Here is a 21,420-nt window from a genome sequence, read left to right as displayed (position 1 = left end):
ATACTGTATTATAAACGGATATTACCATGTCCTCCTCCTGATGGATCCTGATGAATGAATATTTTTTTGGTTTCTTTTGTACATCAGCAGGTGACCTCAGGGGCTCTGAGACCTCCAGGAAGATTTTTGGTTCCAGGGTGGAAACTGATGGAGGAGGATTTGTACAGTCCCGACTAAGGGAGATGGGGGCTTTGGTAGAATGGCCGTGTGACCCCACCATTCCCAGTCCGAAGAACAGACCAGAGGATCAGGATCAGAATTACACTTTGATGCAACACATTCAGGTAACAACACAATCGTATCTGTTATTCAGCAGTCTCACAGTAAATCAGTGGTGGTAGCGGGTCACTGTGCCTTCCTACTGTGGTGCTTGAAACTTGCTGAATCCATATTCAACTGTATATGTCCACCACAAATATCATCTAACCATCTTCATATTTTCACATACGATCTCAATTATTCAAAAGCCCCAGAAAAGCCTCAGCTACATGATTTTTAAGTATTTTTACCCAGCAACTGATTGGTTCAGTTCTCTCCATACATTTCCACAGCAACAGTTTTGAACTGACCTCTGGACTTTTTGACTGAAGCCAAACCATTCATAGGGCTTCACCTCTGTGTGGCATCTCTGTGCTCAGCTTTATCACTTTCATTTTGTGCACGTTAACAGATTGGAAAGGCACACCAACTGCACATCACACACACCTCCGCTGCAGCTGGGTATCATCTGTGCTTACTTTTCACACAACACAGCGTCAAGGAAACAGTTCTCAAAGGTCACTATATTGACTTAATTTTAGAAACAGTAACATTTTGCTGTAGATTCATCAAATATGACCTGTTGTTACACTGATTCTCTTAATATTGACATACATGTGTCTCTATGAGGTCTAAAACTGCAATCTTTTTCTTCTCCTTTCGGCTTTTCCCTTCAGGGGTCGCCACAGCGAATCAGTTGCCTCCATCTGAGCCTGTATTCTGCATCCTCTACTCTTACCCCAACTACCTTCATGTCCTCTTTCACTAGATCTATAAACCCTTATGTGTCCTCTTTGGTCTTTCTCTGGGCCTCCTGCCTGGCAGTTCCAAACTCAGCATCCTTCTACCAATATATTCACTATCTCTCCTCTGGACATGTCCCAACCATCTCAGTCTGGCCTCCCTGACTTTATCTCCAAAGCCTCTAACATGTGCTGTCCCTCTGACGTCCTCATTCCTGATCCTGTCCAGTCTGGTCACTCCCTTAGAGAACCTCAGCATCTTCATCTCTGCTGTCTCCAGCTCTGCCTCCTGTCTTTTCCTCAGTTACACTGTCTCTGGACCAAACAGCATCACTGGTCTCACCACAGTTTTATACACCTTTCCTTTCATTTTAACTGAAACATTTTTATCACACATCACACCTGACACTTTTCTCCACCCGCTCCATCCCGCCTGCACACCAAGTACTTAAAATCCTCCACATTCTCTATCTCTTCCCCCTGTAACCTCACTCTTCCACCTGGGTTCTTCTCATTCACACACATAAACTCTGTCTTGCTGCGGCTAAAGCTTTTCTGGTTCTGCGTCAAATCGACGCCGTGCCTATGCCGTCACCGTGACGCCATCGTGAACCCTTCGGACTTCTCCGTCACTCCATTTCTCCGCGGTGCAGTACCCCCCGCGACTGCTAATTTGCGATCTGTGAGTGGTTTATTCGACTTTTTCCGGTCACAGTGAATCAAAGAGATAAGGACAACTATTGTGCAAAAAAAAAAAATCACACATACACGAAGAAAAGAGCGCTGAAAGTTCACGACTGCTTCAAACCGGAAACCGGAAATCACAGCCCTCTCGTCTGCGTTTGGTCTGCGTCGCCTTGACGCGTAGTTACAATTTCAGTGACGGCGTCAGTGACGGCGTCAGTGACGGCGTCAGTGACGGCGTCAGTGACGGGTGGCCAGAAAGTGTGTAAGTGTGTGTGTGCGTGTGCGTGTGCGTGTGCGTGTTTGCGTGTGCGTTCGACAAGCTTTCGAAAATTGCTCTCCTTATCAGTATGCCCTCTGATCGCCAGCCCCTGTCGGGTTAGAAACTGTAGACAGTGCATTCATCATTCCATCCCTTCTTTTCTCCTGCTCAATGCGCTCTTGTTTGACAAGCTGAATATTGACGGGTGTTTGACTGAAGTAAGCACCCTTTTTGGACACACTCTTTGTGAAAGAGAGACTTCTCATGGCTGTCTAGGATGCTTGGGCACTTTTTCCAGTTATTAACTCCGGACTTAACAAAGCCATCATCTCCACATTTGAAGAAGGTTACAAGCTGTTTGACAGCAGCAAATCTGCATATTTCACAGAAGGCTCGCCTTCTGGTTTTGCACAAAGTTAACCATTGTCTATTTTTGTACCATTCTGCATTGAAGTATCTTTCTCTTTGGCCAAATTATCTGGCGGTCTCCTTTCTGTCAATAATTAGCTGTGTAGCTTTACCCGTCTCTAAGTCACGACAACAATCTTCCACGCAGTCGGATGTCTTTTTCCCGTAAGTATTGCAATATAGGGGCATTTGAGGAGTGATTCACAACTTAAAAAGAATGTGAGAGGAGGGAAAAGTGGGGGGGCCAATGGCCCCCTGGCCCCCCCACTTCCAGCGCCATTGCTGGCTACACTCTCATCTACCACTACTTTGCAGTCACTGATCTCCTTCAGGTTACACCGTCTACACAACGCCTACCTCCACTCTTATAGGTCACCCTATGTTCCTGTCTCTTCTGGAAGAAAGTATTCACTACAGCCATTTCCATCCTTTTTGCAAAGTCCACCACCATCTGTCCTTCTGCATTCCTCTCCTGGATCCCAAACCTGCACATCACCTCCTCATCATCTCTATTTCCTGCACCAACGTGTCCATTAAAGTCTGCACCAATGACAACTCTCTCACTTCTAGGGATGTTCTGCATCACTTCATCAAGGTCCTGCCAGAATTTGTCCTTCTCTTCTAGCTCACATCCTACCTGTGGAGCATACCCACTAACAACATTGAACATCACACCTTCGATTTCTAGCTTCAGACTCATTACTCTATCTGACAGTCTTCCTCCAGGACATTCCTAACAAACACCATGATGGAACAACTTGAACCCTGCTCCTAAACTTCTAGCATTTCCACCTGGTCTCCTGGACACACAGTATATCTACCTTCCTCGTCTGCATCATGTTAACCAGCTCTCTACCTTTTCCTGTCATAGTTCCAACATTCAAAGTTCCTACTCTCAGTCCTAGACTCTTGACGTTCCTCTTCGCTCTCTTCCTACGAGCAAACTTTCCTCCACTCCTTCTTTGACGAACAGTAGTCCAATTTCCACTGTTACCCTGTACGTGAACGGCACCGATGGCGGTCAATTTTAACCCGGGCCTCGACCGATCCGGTATGGAAGTCGTAGATTTGATTTGTGTGTTTTATTTGGCAAAGGTTTTACGTTGGATACCCTTCCTGACACAACCCTCTGTATTTATCCGGGCTTGAGACCGCACAATGAGCCATTGGCTTGTACCCCCCTTGTGGCTACATTGGTCTAAAACTAAAATAATGTGAATAATACCAGCACTTTTGATGGATGGGCACACAATGTACACATGATGTCATCAGGTGGCTGTGGATCAGTGTAAAGTAGGTTGTCCTTCAACCAGGAAGTCGATTCCCAGCCCGGCCATATGTGGAAGTGTTTGAAGGCACATTAACTTCCGCTTATCTGGGTTTGGTCACAGGAGCAGCAGCTGAAGCTGTGAGGCCCAGATCTCCCTCCCTCTGGCTGGTTCCTCTTGCTCTTCTCGGGGGGTGCCGAGGCATTAACACACCAGAGGGGCAGAAAGTTTCTAGCATATCCTCGGTCTGCACGACAGCCTTACACCCACTTGTGTCATTTACTGTTTTCCTTTATTGCCATCTTTTATGTCAAGCAGCATTAGAGAAAATCAATCTCCCTCATATGTTTGAGTGAGAACTCATTAGTAAGTTGTGGTGTATTGCTTACAATAATATATGCATACAATTAAACCAATATCAGTATGTCACATTTTTAATACTAACCATGGATTCACACCAAAAGCTCCGCAGGCGTCATAGGCGTCTGGCTGCCATTCATTTTATATGAAGCTCACTGCGAGAGGCATCGGAGGCGTTGTTAGCAGCGCGTCCAGAGCGTCAATTTGAAGTTACAAAATCTCAACTTTATGCAAATGATCAGTGGCAACGCCGAGGCAGCGTCCAATCACAGACCAGGATTCCCAAAGCAAGAAGCCTCAACGCAGATTGTACTTTCATGTTCACACAAACGTACACTCATTCACATGCGTACATGAGCAGAGCTGTGGAATAACAAACTTATTTTATCAGGAATTCATATATTTCATCCAGCAAACTGATATTTTTGCTAATTTGACTGCAGTTTTTACCTGAACTGCTCATGTGAAACACGTAACTGATTTTATTTACTACATCGATCCAACGCAAAATAATTAAAAACTGTGCTTATTAATCACAAAACACAGTTTAAACATTATGACCAAATCCACTCCGAGCCGGTGTGTCAGTGTTCACCGCAAACAGACTGCAGCTGTTGATCCAGGACCAAACTTGTTAAGGAGCATCAAACTTACTCTTATCTATGTGGAAATAATGCCGAAATATAAAGAAAGCTTCCCAAAGTGTGATCCATGGTGAAATAGGAAACTGAAGATGTGCAGCTATATATAGATATATGTAGACTATATGCACTTTGTTCCCTCCAGTTCTGCAGCGCAGCTTGAAAGCTCCGCCCCTGCAGGCCCCTCCCTTCCAGACCCCGCCCCTGCAGGCCCCGCCCACTGCAGGCGTCGGCAGGCAACGACAGACTTTGGCAAGCAGGGCCATGCAGGCGTCCTGAGCCACCACAGGCGTTTTTTTTAACGCTTTCGGTGTGAATCCAGGGTTATATTATAATGTGTGTAAGTACTAGCCTCACAGAATGGTAACAGCCGTGAATGTTGTGCATGTTCCAGGTCTTCTGTTCACAGCTGGAGCTTCTCATCCAGCAGCTGTATGCAGTGTCCCGGAGGATGGAGCGGCTTGCTGCACCCACTGTGGACATAGACAGCGTGAGGTCTTCTATGACTGAATATCAGGTGAGAACTGAGCTTGTAACTTGTCTACAGCCATGACGGAGTCAAAAATACCAAGATATTCTTTATGGGCAGCTTTTTTTCCACCTTCTTAGTTTTTTTTTTTGTTTCTTTCTTTTAGATACAGTGACTGACATTAACCAAGACTTTGGGTTTCTTAAAGATCAAAAGACTGGAGGGTCTAGTGGTTTTATAGGAGGTAAATGTAGAAAATACGCTGACATGAAAATATAATTATTTAGTTTTTGTTGTAGGGTTTTTTCTCTAGTTCATTGCCGACACTAAATAACACGAGACTTTGGGCTTCTGTGTTGCAGTGATATTTTTTGTCAGTCTGGACACCGTCGTGTGAAAAAGTGCATGCTCATTGAGTTGTAGGGTTTGATGTGTTAGGACATTGTTCAAGATGCTGTCCCATCATTGGGTGAGAGGGGGCTTTGACCCCGGATGGGTCACCAGTCCAACGGTGGACTCCAGAGTTTAGATTGATCCGCAACAACAGGTGTCTTTAATAACTGTTTTCCTCAGCATTGTGGCACACACCTGAAAGGTCCAGACCAGCGGTCAGCCAAGTCTGCTGTTACTGAGGTGCTCACTCTTGCTGCCAAATAATTTAATACACTGAATTACCTGCAGCCACTTTCTCTCCCAAGTCCTGACATCATTAGGGGATGCTAGTCTTTCACAAACTGGTTTTGCCTTTCGTCTTCATTTCTATCAATATTTCTTGTCCTGTTTTTTTTATTTAAGATTATGCTCACCCAACTTTGGTTTATCAACTTTTTTTTAAATCCTGATACATAAACCCTTAGAACTGAAAATGGTTATATTTTAATCTTCAAATGACCGTTGGGTCAGAGCACCAATGCTTAAAGGTGACCTATTATGGCATTTAATGTCTATTTTAAACAAGCTTTTGATTGGGCCATGTCTCTATTTTTACCGTTTCTAATCTCATTCTCTATGCAGGATTCTGAGTGGGCGGGGCTATGATAATGAGGCTCTGTGCTGATTGTCTGCCTGAATGACGCGATACACCGCTACGGAAAAATGGAGGAAATTCCGGCCAGCGGAGTTAATTCTGAATTATGGTTCTGCGTTAAATTAACGCAGACCCTACGCCATAGGGTATGGCGTACCCTACGCGTAGGCTCTGCATTGGTGTAACGCGGAACCATAAATCAGCCTTTACACCGTGTCATGCATGCGATGCGAGCGTCAGCGACAAAATCAATTCCATTGCTTTATTTTCTATTGGACTGTCCTAACTGACCGCAGCGACGGCGCGACGCAGCGCGACGCAGCGCGACGCAGCGCGACGCAGCGCGACGCAGCGCAGCGTTTTGAGCTGAACATTTGTCGGATGCCCTGCTTCTATTTTCTTCCTGTTGCTTGCGTTGAAAGCCGGTTGAAAGCGCTGTAGGAAACGGTCACGGATGAGGAACAGCTGATCCAGTTAGTTGAAATGAGAAGTTATCTCTATGATTCCTCCTCATTTCACTACAAAAACCCCAATAAAGTGGCAGCTGCTGGAGGGAGATGGACAGAGAGCGTCCGATGTCACGCAGTGCTACGATAGTCGGACGCTCGCATGCAGTTACACGGTTTTATAGTTGTGGCCGTTATTTGCATTTTGGTTACGTAACAAAAATGCACCGAATCTGAACAGCTCGTAGATCCACATCACACTGGACGATCATCCGGGCGGCTGTACAGACACTGCAGAATTTAGTTGCTTTCCTCCTTCTCTGAGTTGGCAGGCTGAGGGGAGACCACTTTATACATGTTCAAGCAAGAGAAACCCTGTTTTTCATAATAGGTCCCCTTTAAGCCTTGCTACATCCAAGCTGATTATTTATTGATTATGAATCGAGTGACAATTCAACCCTCGGTTTACCAGTTTGGGTTACAGTGGGCAGAAAAATTATTTAGTCAGCCACCAATTGTGGAAGTTCTCCTACTTAAAAAGATAAGAGGCATGTAATTTTCACCACAGGTATATCTCAACTATGAGAGACAAGTTGAAAAAAAAAAAATCCAGAAAATCAAATTGATTTTTAAAGAATGTATTTGCAAATTAGAGTGGAAAATAAGTATTTGGTCAATAACAAAAGTTAATCTCAATACTTTGTTATATAACCTTTGTTGGCAATGACAGAGGTCAAATGTTTTCTGTAAGTCTTCACAAGGTTTTCACACACTGTTTCTGGTATTTTGGTCCGTTCCTCCATGCAGATCTCCTCTAGAGCAGTGATTGGTCCGTTCCTCCATGATCTCCTCTAGAGCAGTGATTGGTCCGTTCCTCCATGATCTCCTCTAGAGCAGTGATTGGTCCGTTCCTCCATGATCTCCTCTAGAGCAGTGATTGGTCCGTTCCTCCATGATCTCCTCTAGAGCAGTGATTGGTCCGTTCCTCCATGCAGATCTCCTCTACAGCAGAGATTGGTCCGTTCCTCTGTGCACATCTCCTCTAGAGCAGTGATTGGTCCGTTCCTCCATGATCTCCTCTAGAGCAGTGATTGGTCCGTTCCTCCATGCAGATCTCCTCTAGAGCAGTGATTGGTCCGTTCCTCCATGATCTCCTCTAGAGCAGTGATTGGTCCGTTCCTCCATGATCTCCTCTACAGCAGTGATTGGTCCGTTCCTCCATGATCTCCTCTAGAGCAGTGATTGGTCCGTTCCTCCGTGCAGATCTCCTCTAGAGCAGTGATTGGTCCTTTCCTCCATGCAGATCTCCTCTAGAGCAGTGATTGGTCCGTTCCTCCGTGCAGATCTCCTTTAGAGCAGTGATTGGTCCGTTCCTCCATGATCTCCTCTAGAGCAGTGATTGGTCCGTTCCTCCATGATCTCCTCTAGAGCAGTGATTGGTTCGTTCCTCCATGCAGATCTCCTCTAGAGCAGTGATTGGTCCGTTCCTCCATGATCTCCTCTAGAGCAGTGATTGGTCCGTTCCTCCATGATCTCCTCTAGAGCAGTGATTGGTCCGTTCCTCCATGATCTCCTCTAGAGCAGTGATTGGTCCGTTCCTCCATGATCTCCTCTAGAGCAGTGATTGGTCCGTTCCTCCATGATCTCCTCTAGAGCAGTGATTGGTCCTTTCCTCCATGCAGATCTCCTCTAGAGCAGTGATTGGTCCGTTCCTCCGCGCAGATCTCCTTTAGAGCAGTGATTGGTCCGTTCCTCCATGATCTCCTCTAGAGCAGTGATTGGTCCGTTCCTCCATGATCTCCTCTAGAGCAGTGATTGGTCCGTTCCTCCATGATCTCCTCTAGAGCAGTGATTGGTCCGTTCCTCCATGCAGATCTCCTCTAGAGCAGTGATTGGTCCGTTCCTCCATGCAGATCTCCTCTAGAGCAGTGATTGGTCCGTTCCTCCATGATCTCCTCTAGAGCAGTGATTGGTCCGTTCCTCCATGCAGATCTCCTCTAGAGCAGTGATTGGTCCGTTCCTCCATGATCTCCTCTAGAGCAGTGATGTTTTGGGGCTGTCGCTGGGCAACACAGACTTTCAACTCCCTCCAAAGATTCTCTATGGGGTTAAGATCTGGAGACTGGCTAGGCCACTCCAGGACCTTGAAATGTTTCTTATGATGGATCATTGTCCTGCTGAAAGAGCCAGCCATGTTTCATCTTCAATGCCCTGCTGATGGAAGGAGGTTTTCACTCAAAATCTCACCATACATGGCCCATTCATTATTTCCCTACACGGATCAGTCGTCCTGGTCCCTTTGCAGAAAAACATCCCCAAACCATGTTTCCACCCCCGTGCTTCACAGTAGGTTTGGTGTTCTTTGGATGCAACTCAGCTTTCTTCCTCCTCAAAACACGACAAGTTGTGTTTCTACCAAAAAGTTCTATTTTAGTTTAATGTGACCATATAACATTCTCCCAATCCTCTTGTGCATCATCCAGATGCTCTCTAGCAAACTTCAGACCTGGACATGTCCTGTCTTCAGCAGGGGAACGTCTGGCCCTGCAGGATCTGAGTCCCTGAGTGTGTTACTGATGGTAGCCATGGTTACTCTGGTCCCAGCTCTCTGCAGGTCATTCACTAGGTCCCCGTGTGGTTCTGGGATCTTTACTCACCGTTCCTGTGATCATTTTTACCCCCCGGGGTGAGATCTTGGAGCCCCAGATGGAGGGAGATTATCAGTGTCTTGTATGTCTTCATTTTCTAATAATTGCTCCCACAGTTGATTTCTTCACACCAAGCTGTTACCTATTGCAGATTCAGTCTTCCCAGCCTGGTGCAGGGGTCCGTTTCACAAAGAAGGTTCAACAAACTCTGAGTCTAATGCTGAACTCTTAGTTGATCTACTCTGAGATCAGAAACTCTGAGTTTTCGGTTCCAGAACAGCGGTTTAGAGGTAATTTAGTAGTTTCACCTGGAGTTAAGCGCGTGCGCCACAACTATCAAAAGCCAGCATCTATTGAGCCCTGATACAACGATTCACCATGGCAACCGGCGACAACAAAAGAGCCACATACTTTTTCTTTTTTTTTTAACTTTATTTAACATTTCAATTTACAAAATCCCTTTGAGAAAATTTAGTTTGCATCTGAAGATCCACATACTTCACGCCATGTCCTTTTTCACCCGAATGAATTAGAGATTTTAATGCGCGCATACGGCGAATTTGAACATGTTTTTCGAAAAAAGAGTAACACCGGAATATAATATAAAATTAATTTAACAGATCTCTACATCATTCACCTGCAATCCTGTGGAACTCCTTGATGGCTTGGACAGGTTTATCAGGCTTGCCACCCGTCCCTTGAAATACGGAATTGTTCTGTAATTGGGAATTAAAAGTTGCGTTCCGTATTGAACCAATACAGACACATATTATGCCAGCAGGGGGCTCCAACCCTGGTCCTGGAGAGCACCTATCCAGCATGTTTTAGATCTTTCCCTGCTTCAGCACACCATGATACAAGGAGCTGTGTCAGCAACAGAACTGTCCGGACCTTGATGACAAGTTAATGACGACCATTGATTAGAATCAGGTGTGTTCATGCAGGGAGACACCTAAAACATGCTGGATAGGTCTCTCCAGGACCGGAGTTGGAGACCCCTGTATTATGCTCTTATTTATTCATGTAATAATATACAGGTGGAGGTCGGAAAATTTGAATATATTGCAAAACTTCATTCGTAGTAAATTCAACTTAAGGTGAAACAAATATTATTTCCCACTACATGCAAAGTGAGATATTTCAAGCCTTTATTTGTTATAATTTTGAGATTATGGCTCACAGTTTATGAAAACCCCAAATAAAAAATTTCAAAAAATTAGAATATATTATGAAATCATTAAACAATTCAATCATCAAAATCATAACAAATAAAGGATTAACATATATTGCTTTGCCTGTAATGAGACTATGTACTGTAATATACATGTATTACGTGGTCTGATAACCATCTCCCGACGAATATTTAATTCTCTGCGCATTCATTCTGCACCTTCATCAATTGTGTCTTCATCAAAAGGACATGCCATGTTCATGACAATGGACTTCTAATATATATTCTGACTCTGTTTTTAATGACAGACGGCAGAACGTTGCCAAAACTCGCCTGCTGACTGAATGAATGAGGAAATGAAATGTGCGTATGGCTCTGAAAGAGGCGGAGACACAGAGAAAGAGGCTGCAGAAAGCCGCTGCGCATGCTCAGCAGGCTCATTTATATGCAAATACAGTCATCAGGTAGTTTGCATTGACCATTCATGGTAGAAAGTGGGCGTGTAGAGGGCGGGATATGAGGCAAATTCACATGTGCAACCTTCCAGCTGGACTGTGATTTATAAAGAGAATATTGCGTGCAGGCGTGCGTGCACACGGTTTTATAAATCCAGATTTTTTTGTGCGCACGCCATTTTCGGCTTTTGAGCACACGTACACTTTTAGTATGAATCCTACGCACTCTTTTATAAATGAGGCCCCAGATGTTTTTCAACATGATAAATGCAGTTCTTGCTTTGCCAATTCTAGCTATAACATCCCTGTCAGTTCCCCCTGCTGGTCCATGATGCTTCTCAGGTACACAGAGGATTCTACCTCCTTGACAGGCTCACCGCTGACTATGACCGGTGCGTTAACGCTGGTGTTGATCTTCATCAGTTCAGACTTTTTCCTGTTAATCCTTAGACCGGTTGCTGCTGACGTGATCTCTAGGTTAGTAGTCTTGTCCTGCATCTGGGATCATCAGCAAAGTGGAGATCATCTAGCTGACTCCATAGTATCCACTGTATCCCATTGTTTTTGCCTGTTGTTGAGTCTTCATGATCCAGTCGATGACCAGGAGAAATAGAAAAGGTGACAATAGGCAACCCTGTGGGACTCCTGTGTTTACATTGATGGGTGACTCTGCAGTCCATGTCTTTGTAAATACATTGGATCAGGGTTATGATCTTTCCTGGAATTCCATAGAGCCTGAGCAGCTTCCACAAAGTACTTCTGTCAACGCTGTCAAAGGCCTTTTCATAGTCTATGAAGTTGATGTGATCAGCGCCGAGACAAAGTAAAAACAAAGCTTCTTTCACTCTCATTTTTTAACTTGATATTGAACACAAGCCACAGACCCAGCAACACATCTATCATCTCCTCCAGGTTCTACATCTTTAGTGTTGTCTTCTTCGTTTAGATCACACAATCAAATATGTCACAGCAGCTTCTCCAACCTCCTACTTCTGCTCCAGCTGGTGGATTGTATTGGAAAAGAAACCAGGCCGAGCTGAGAGGAGTAGAGCCAAACACCTTTTACTGTATATAGTGGAATTAAATGTCTGTACTCAGATTTATAGACAAGTAGCCAGTTCAGAGCGAGACAGTGAAAGCAACATAAACACAGGTGTAAATGCAAGTTTTGTGAAGTGCCTTCAAAACCAGCTCCACTTTACAGCCGTATGCACATTCAAGTTTCTTTCTTGTCTTATGTGCTGTCAGCACTTTCAGAGAGAGGTGTGCAGCCAGCAGCCCCTGACCAGCACCGTTCTGCATGCTGGACAGCATCTCCTCCGCTGCATCAACGTATCCTCTCCACGTCAGTCTCACGCATATTATCTTTTCAATGAATACTGAAAGAAATACTTGAGATTGTTCCTTTAGTTTTCCTGCAGAGTCTAAATCGGTGTGTTCTGTCATGTTATTTGCAGTTTTAAGAGACACCCTTTTGCTCATTGAGAGAGAATCTGGAGCTCTACAGACCTACACGGATCACTTCTTCTCCTCCATATTGTCAGCCATGCACAGCCTGACGGAGCCGCCCCATCCCTGTCTGAAGCAGAGACGAGAGGAGGAACCTGGAATCACCTCACCGTCCAGTTCGTGAAGAAACTGTACATCATGTCTCTGTCTATGAATAGTTATTTTACTTTATTTAAGTTCTCACTTGCTTCTAACAATTCCATATTTTTTTTAATGCCAGACTTTAAATAATGAGACCTTAAACAATGTTCTTTTTCTTTCTTTTTTTTACACAAACTCGTGGGACTGCCGCAGGGCTTCAGCTCCCTCCCAAACATTCTGTTTCGCACTTATTACACTTGTAATCACGTGCATTTAATATTAAAGGACAAGGAAGCAGTTACGTTTAAGTGGATATGTTGTCTGCTCAATAAGAGGCACCCGGGTGTCGGAGAGCTGCTCTGCCACACCAGCAGCAGTAACTACAGTAACTACAGTAACTAACTCTGCCACACCAGCAGCAGTAACTACAGTAACTACAGTAACTAACTCTGCCACACCAGCAGCAGTAACTACAGTAACTAACTCTGCCACACCAGCAGCAGTAACTACAGTAACTACAGTAACTAACAGCAGAAACCTCACTGCTGTACTCGGATCTGAGTCAAGTGAATGACCGAGTTTTTCCATCAACAAGCTTTTTCATTCCTGCAAGTGGTGCTATATTCTAAAAGGATAATGCCAGGATTCAAACTGTGAAAGACTAGTCCAGGAAAAATAAAATATCATGTTCACAAACTGGCCACCACTGCATCTAGATATGAACCCAGTTGAGAACTTTTGGGATGTGCTGGTTATCTCTCATCATCAATACAAGACCATGATTTAAAAAAAATAATAATTGAAAATGCCATTCTGGATTTGAATGAATGTTACGTTTCATAAGATTATCAAATGGTGTACATTTTTTCACAATGCTGTAAAAAAAAAAACCTGGTCCAACAAAATGTGTTTTTATGGGTTTTTGTTGTTGTTGTGTTTTGGCCAGACAGTGACTACATCATAAAAACAACCTTATAGTGTCTTGGGACAGGTTGTATCTTGAGCACAAACGGGTATCAAGTACAACCATGTGCACGTTATTGGATGAATATCAAATTTAATTTAATTGCTGATCAAATGCAGTGTGTTCTCAATCAGTGTATAAGATTATATTGTTAATGAAGGAAAATGTGAGTTCTGTTTTTCTTTGGGTCATATTGGATGCAAAATGACTTATCAACTGGATGAAATAGTTTTGAACAACTGAAAGTCACTGCGTTTTAGTTTTGTAGGTCAGAGCAGCTAAATGACCAGTCGCCACGTGTTTGTTTGTTTCTTCAGACACAATATGCTTAAGTTGATACACACAAACAATTATGATTTTGTTGAACCTACAACCTAAGAATTTGCAGCGCTGAAGAAAAAAAGTAAGTCAACGCACAATAACAAAAAATCCTTTTGTTCTGCTTAAAAGAAAAAAGATTAAATTAAAAAAAAATCAAACATCATCCTAGCATTGACATGTGGAGGGAGCATCATGATCTGGGCTTACGGCATTGTCCACCCAAAATCCAACATATTTTTCATCTGTCCTTGCAAATAACAATTTTGTGCTTATGATCACAACCTTATGAAAGAGTTTACATCACATGAATTTAAAGAAAAAATTCCACTATAGTTCTTTTCAGTGCCACGGTCAACTTTGTTCATTTAAAACATTTACAAACACAATACTGCCCCAAAGTGCTGAACACATGATGAAGAAGAGGAATCAAAAAAGATAATAGTAAAATGTTAATAGTTAAAATAAACAAAAATGTCTCATTCAGCTTGAGTTAAAAGCCACTGCAAAGAAGGAGTCGCTCTCTTGTGTCGTGGCAGAGAGTTCCACAAAAGCTCCATCTCCTCTGGTTTTTAGTCTAACAGCAGCCGCTCAACGGACCTTCCTGCTGGATTGTGCAGAGTCAGCATTTCAGATAAATAGGAAGGTGCTATATACTGTTCCCGCTGCTGCTTCCACCTGCCTGCTGTGTGCTGCTGACGTCCCTGACTCCCCCAGTCTGGCCTTCGGCAGGAGGGTCCCCCCTTATGAGCCTGGTCCTGCTCAAGGTTTCTTCCCTCCTAAAGGGGAGTTTTTCCTTGCCACTGTTTGGCTTAAGGCTTTTCTCCCACTAAGGGAGTTTTTACCTGCCATTGTTTATGTAATAACTGCTCGGGGGTTTATGTTTATGTTTATGTTTATGTTTATGTTTATGTTTATGTTTATGTTCATGTTCTGGATCTCTGGAAAGCGTCTAGAGACAACATCTGTTGTATTAGACGCTATATAAATAAAATTGAATTGAATTGAATTGCTAGATTATTAAGAGACTTAAAACAACAACAGAATCTTAAACTGGATTCTAAAAACAACCGGCAGTCAGTGCAAAGAGGGCAGCACAGGGGTGGCCTGCTCCCGGAATCTGGTCCATTATCAATGCATCTGTTATCGATGCATGTACAATTTCTTCCATTTAGTTTGGAGGCAGGTAAGGCTTAACCTTGCTGTACCCCTCCTATGTGATTTCTTGAAGGGTTCTCTCAGATGTAAGTCGCTTTGGATAAAAGCATCTGCTAAATGACAATAGTAGTAGTAGTAAAAGGAGGCGACATCCAAAATCAAAGAATACGCAGAGAGAGAGTCTTTATTCTGCTGCATGCTATTTTAAAAATGGTTGCACAAGTTTTATTAAAGGCCACTTTTTCTTTAGTTCTTCGCCTTATATCTTGCGACCTTCTTTTATTGTGCCCCCCTCCACTCGCCCACAAGCAGGCCAAGCCTTTGTGCCAAACTGCCAAATTAAATTACAATTAATTAAAACCCGTGCTTATTAATCACAAAACACAGGTTAAACATCATGACCAAATCCGCTCCGACCCGCTGTGTCAGTATCAGCGCAGACAGACTGCAGCTTCGCCTGAATTATGGTTCCGCGTTAAATCGACGGCGTAGCCGACGGCGTAGGGTCGCGGTGGGGTGTGCGTCGCCGCGTACCCTACGCCGGCGGTTCTGCGTTAGTGTAACGCGGAACCATAAATCAGTCTTTAGTGTGCGCTCTGTGCTGTTCTGAACATTTCTCTTCTCTTCTTTCGGATGATGGTCCCGTCTGTCACACATTTACTGTCAGTGTTTGCTATATAAAATATAATATTTGCAATATACTGTGGACATCTGAATAAAAACTTAACTCATAAATAGATGAATCAAAGCGCTCTCCAGCTCTGTGTCTGATTGTCTTTTTCTCCTCAGATCATGCCGAGCACCGCGGGGTCAAGTAAACCCGACCAATTAAATATTAAAATCAAATTCAGTCCTGTGGCCCGTTTTTCTATTTCGTATTTTTGATCTGTGCCTAAAATTGAAATATGAAAAACCAGACGTTTTTCCGTTTTTTGTGTTACCAACTGCATTTATTCTATCGCAGGTTTTCTGGTCCGGGGATTAAAGTATAATTCGTTTTTCCATTAAAACCAAAAACGAAAAAAGAGAAACAGCGCCCCCATTTTCGTTTTTTCCTTTTAAATTCAAAACGGGAAAACCGTTTCTGAAAAAACCAAAAAACCAAACAACCAAATCAAATAACGGCCGAAATTTGGTTTTTGTAAATTCCTTTTTTAATTTTTGTATGAATATATGAATATGACGGCGGACAGACCGGAAGCGGAAGTACAGTGTAATGTCGTCAAAATAATACAAACTTATTTTCGTACATATTATATTTATAATATCTTAGTATACAGTCTTATATGGCTTTATAGACTTAACCTGTTAGTATGATACTGTTGCTTAGTTGTTTTATGATGTTTGTATAGTTTTAAATTGTTTAATGGTCGCTGCCACAGTTTGCTCCGTTGCCATGGCGACCACAGCGGCCGCTGCCGCCGGTGTTCTGTCAAATTATCCTCCCGGTGAATGTCCTACTTTGCGTCAATGCGCATGCGAACCAGTCAACAGCGTCGACTTGACTAAAACAACGCGGAATCGTCCTACAGCTGTTTAAGAAGAAAACTGTGAAAACGGTAAGAATTTAGTGTTTCCTGCAACCAAATTGTAGTTTTCCATGTTTGCGTGCTAATTTAATGTTTCCTACAACCAAATCCCAACTTTCTTGTAGTTTTTCATGTTTGCGTGCGTGTCGACCAGCCTTTGCATGACTTTTGTTAATTGAATATAAACTACCGTGTTGCAACGCCCTATAAGCAGTATGAGTTGTAAAAGAAAATCAGGGGGGATGGTGGATTTTATCATATGGGGACAGATAATTTGTGCTGATTACAATTAATATAATATATTACAAATAATAGCAGTGACAAAAACACCTGCAGAAATACTGCAGGAATGACATAGCAGCAGTTAAATGCAGCCTTCTGTAAGCTTTAAATATCCACTGGGCTTACATCAAATACATCAAAACACAACAATAAAAAACACTTTTCTGAACTTATCAATATGACTCTGTCCTTCACAGGATAAGTAAAATGGATCACTGCAAAAACTCACAATCTTAACAAGAATATTTATCTTATTTCTAGTTAAAATGTCCCATTTTAGTAAAAAAATCTAATTACACTTAAAACAAGACTCATCACTGGAAAAAACAACAATTTTCACCTGTTTCAAGTAGATTTTCACTTGAAATAAGTAGAAAAATCTGCCAGTGGAACAAGATTTTTTTGCTTGTAATAAGAAGATAAATCTTGTCCCATTGGCAGATTTTCCTACTTATTTCAAGTGAAAATTTACTTGAAACAGGTGAAAATTGTCAAATAAGTTATTTTTCTGGTGATGACTCTAAATGTTGAAATAGCAGTAAAACCACATTCATTGATGAAATGACATAAGGGATGGAAAGGGGGATGGCAGTTTTACAGGGGGGATGATTTGGACCGTTTTTATTTCGGGGGGGATGCCATCCCCCCTCATCTCTTGTACTGCCTATAAGAGATGTAAATATGAGTAAATAGTAGGGTGGGGTGTAGTGCAAAAATAATAATAGTAATAAAAATGGTAATGATAATAATGATGATAATAATAATGCATGTATTGCTGTCATATATAATATGTGCATGATATACAATATGCTATTTTTGGCTGCTTATAGCAGTCTTTCTATTGTATTATGTTTTAATTTTATGACATTCTTTGTTCACATTTTAGGTAATAGATGCCTATTTGCACATCTTCATTGAAAAGCACAAGGCAAGTAAGAATAACATGTTCCAGGTTAGCATATAGGGTCCATTATTAGTCCTGTTAGATGGAGACCTAAGGACTCACATGCAGAGAAATGAGCTCTGATATGCAGGATTTAATGTTATACTATACTATACTACTTTTCTGTGCACTATACCTATACAGTTTTTTTGCTAACCTGATTTCAGAAAGTACTGTTTTGCTTACAGAAATTTAAATTGTATTTTTTTAAAGATTGTCAACATCCCCAAGAAGGCCCTCATCCTTATTGATCCCTTTGGGAAAGAGGACTATTATTCAAGAAAAGTTCTCCACAACTGGAGGTAATCTGCACTACTCAAAATTAATGATTTACAATAAGAACTTGTATGGCTAAATGCTTTTAACTGTTTCTTATTCTGTGTTTCCCAGGAACTACCTTAAAAGGATGGAGAGAAGGGGCTGAGGCATGGCAGGTGGAGACTGTGCACCACAATAAACAGCAGGATGCCAGTAGCTGCAGAGTTTTGGTTATGAAGGTATTAAATCATCATTTGGATAGCTGACTAGAAAGATTATTACCAAATTAATGTCCTCTTCTTCCAACTTGGTGACTATGTGAATGTGGATAAAAACACTGCGTTTCAGTTTGCAGAAAACTTCATCACTGAGGAATCCACAGAGGTCGTCACCACAGCGGAGGCTTTGCATGAATACAGGAAGCAGATTGCCTGTAGCTGCTACAAAATCCGGGTCAGTGTAAAAATGCTTGGATAATCAGTTGACACAATGTGGTAATTACAATGACTACTACAACTACTGTTTTTTTCTGTACACATAATAAAGTGTACTTTTAAATACACATTTCATAATGGATGCTTGATATCTGTAGGTGCACATGCTACAAAATGTAGAAATGTAAGAACAACAGAGATGCCTACACTGCTGTCAATACACGCATAAAAAAGGATTCTTTTGTCAAGGTTGACATTCCCCCCAGCCTTCAGTTTCTGTCTTGCCCCGCCTGTGTCCCATCTGCCCTGATTGTGTCTGCACCTGTGTCTCGTCATGTCTCGTTATCCCCTCAGTATATCTTGTCTTGTCATTCCTTTGTGCCCTGTCGGGCCGTACTGTTCTCTCCTCCATGTCTCCTCGTAGTTTTTGTCCTGATCCTGGTTTTTGTCAATCCTGCTCTGCAGCGCTTTGTTTTTGCCCTTTTTGTATTAAACCCCTTGTTTTTTGAGAACTCCAGCCTCCCTCCGTCTCCTGCACTTGGGTCCTAGAAAACCGTACCATGACATCTTTATTCTTTTCAAGGCGATGCAAAAGATTACTGCATAGTGTGCGCCCTGCTCGAGTGCGATCCACAGCACAGCATGATTGGAATGGTAAACATTTTTATAAAAGAATTATAATTGTTTTATGTGAAATGACTTTATGAACGTTACATTTTTTAAATTGTATTGTTTTGTGTTATGTTGTCTCACTAGGTGCAGTTTGGGACATGTCATCGGTGGGCCCATTTGGAATGCGCCAAATGGCCAATAAGATAACAACAATCGCCTTGACAGATGAGGAGGTGGCGTCCGTCAAGGCCACATTTAAATGTATTATCTGCAGAGGTGTGTAAGATAAAACATAAAAGAGGTTGTTTAAGATTTTGGCAAATTATTCTATTACAATAACCTCTATATCCAAATTGCGAATTTCCCCATTGTGGGACTAATGAAGGAATATCTTATCTTATCTTATCTATAGTCACATGAGTAGGTTAATTTCCTGTAATTATCAGTATGTGTTGTTGTGTTCACTGAGCAGCTCATGTCTGTCCCACAGATTTTAAAACAGACTGATAATTAAAGTGTCTGTTGTACCTACTCATATAACAATAGGGATTAAGGGGATAGAGGAATTTCCTATATTTTGAGGCATCCCTGCATGAATTTGTGTATTGTCTATGAAATATGTAATAAGCCCTGTAATGCAATAACAAGATTTCAGTGAATATTGACATGAAGATACTGATATACATTTTCATGCTTCTTGCAGATCCAATGAAGGAGCCTGTGGTGGGCGCATGCTGCCGCAGCCTTATTGGTTGCAGAACATGCATTGATGAGTGGCTGAATCATGAGCCCAGTTGCCCCAAATGCAGGGATGGGGAATTTCGGGTGAAAAGCTTCATCCTGACCAGCATTGAAGACACCCTGAATATTTTCAAAGACACTTTTAGGGGATAAATAGTTTTTTCTTAAATTTTTTTGGTTCATGTTTTATTTTTGTTAATCTGTTAAGTTTATTCATGTTCATATTAATAAATTAGAATTTGTTTGCACTCTTTTGTTTACTGAGTACTCTGTTTCCTGAGTGGTGTGTTTGGGTTGAAGTGCTAGTTGTATTGGTTTAATACATCCCACGCACACATACTGTAAATACAGTTTTATTTAAACACATTCAAACCATTGAAATGATTCTCTACTTTGTCAATACACCTGCAACCTTTTGACTGTTTTCAAATTGGCAAAATGTAAGGTCACATTACAGAGGACCACCGCATTATCCGTCCAGAGTCCTGGCGAAGAACAGACACCAAACTGAAGACCTAGCACTGCTGGCATACGGTATGGCAGTATGGTATGGGAGCTGCACTGAGGCCAACAGGAAGAGACTTCAGGGGGGAATCAAAGCAGCACAGAAGATTGCCGGGTGGCCTCTCCCCTCCCTGTCGAACTTTGGCACCTCCCGCTGCCTCAGCAGGGCACAGAGTATCATTTAGGACGGACAGATCACATCTAGGTTCTGAAATGTTTGACCTGTTGCCCTCTGGCAGATGCTACAGGTGCATCACAGCACTCACAAACAGACTTAAAAACAGTTTCTTCCCCAGAGCTATAATCACCCTCATCTCTAATATGCACTGACACAAATGTACACACAAATGTACACAGTGCAATATATTGAACTGTGAATGCTGCTAAAATGATGTCTGAGTGAGGTTTATTGCTTTGTATTTGTGTTTTTGCACTTTAAAGCCTCCAGAGATGCATAACGGTAATAAAGACTATTCTATTGTCGTATTCTGAGCAGCCTAGTCTGGCTTAAAAACGAGCACATACACAATGACAAAAACATATTACGCCTGTTTCAGACTCATTTACTAGACACACACAGACAATGTCGATCGATCCTCGTGCCCTGACACTGATCAGCTGTGTATCCCCTCTCTACCTGTCTACAATCCCCCGTCTACCTGTCTGTCTATAAACTATGCCATGTTTTTCCTTCCTCAGCATTGCAACATAAACTGTGATATGAATCAATCCGAAATGAGAGATTAATCAAGAAAACCTTGCAAATTCATGCAAAAAAAAATTTCATGGAAATGCTACTTCTGTAGCAGTAGCAGTCTAATACAACGTTGACCATTGTTAACGTGCATAAATTAAACTTCGGTAGGCTATCTCTGTGGAATCTGCCCCAGAGAGCGGCACCAGCCGTGGCATCTCTGTGGCAGCCTGATCAGCTGTATCACCTGTTTATTGTTTATTGCTGTGTCTACCTGTCACTAATCATGACACACACCCACATTCACGCAAACACACAACAGTTGTAATCAGTACTCGAGTTGAGGGGGGATGAGGGGGGTTTCCCCCCTGAAATAAAAACGGTCAAAATCATCCCCCCTGTAAAACTGCCATCCCCCCTTTCCATCCCTTATGTCATTTCATCAATGAATGTGGTTTTACTGGTATTTCAATATTTAGAGTCATCACCAGAAAAATAATAGCAGAAAAATAACTTATTTGACAATTTTCACCTGTTTCGAGTAAATTTTCAC

The 21,420-nt window shown here is 42.3% G+C and overlaps 1 protein-coding gene and 1 long non-coding RNA gene across 10 annotated transcripts in view; both read left to right on the top strand.

Moving 5' to 3' along the window:
- cep68 (centrosomal protein 68) overlaps nt 1-15,797 on the top strand; it is a 40,303-nt gene extending 24,506 nt beyond the window's left edge. For 3 of the 7 annotated variants that reach the window (XM_061744991.1, XM_061744992.1, XM_061744993.1), the window contains 4 exons: nt 88-284; nt 5,019-5,141; nt 12,089-12,185; nt 12,298-15,795. In XM_061744991.1, coding sequence (XP_061600975.1) covers nt 88-284; nt 5,019-5,141; nt 12,089-12,185; nt 12,298-12,473 — 593 coding nt within the window. In that variant the 3' untranslated portion in view covers nt 12,474-15,795. Of the gene's footprint in view, nt 1-87; nt 285-5,018; nt 5,142-12,088; nt 12,186-12,297 lie in introns of all 7 variants that reach the window. The other 4 variants (XM_061744997.1, XM_061744996.1, XM_061744995.1 and 1 more) reach the window with 4 other exon arrangements.
- A 602-nt stretch (nt 15,798-16,399) lies between these two features.
- Nucleotides 16,400-19,815, top strand: LOC133463758 (uncharacterized). Of its 3 annotated transcripts, XR_009784369.1 has the most exons (8): nt 16,411-16,429; nt 17,568-17,613; nt 17,838-17,926; nt 18,015-18,121; nt 18,231-18,335; nt 18,900-18,970; nt 19,073-19,204; nt 19,632-19,815. It is a non-coding gene; the product is annotated as an uncharacterized LOC133463758 (long non-coding RNA). The 3 variants fall into 3 exon arrangements; XR_009784370.1 differs by lacking the exon at nt 17,568-17,613 and having other exon boundaries at nt 16,400-16,429; XR_009784371.1 differs by lacking the exon at nt 18,900-18,970.
- The last annotated feature ends 1,605 nt before the right edge of the window (nt 19,816-21,420 follow it).

Source organism: Cololabis saira, chromosome 17 (genome assembly GCF_033807715.1).
Source record: "Cololabis saira isolate AMF1-May2022 chromosome 17, fColSai1.1, whole genome shotgun sequence".
NCBI lineage: Eukaryota > Metazoa > Chordata > Actinopteri > Beloniformes > Belonidae > Cololabis > Cololabis saira.
This window is presented reverse-complemented; position numbering and strand designations above follow the sequence as displayed.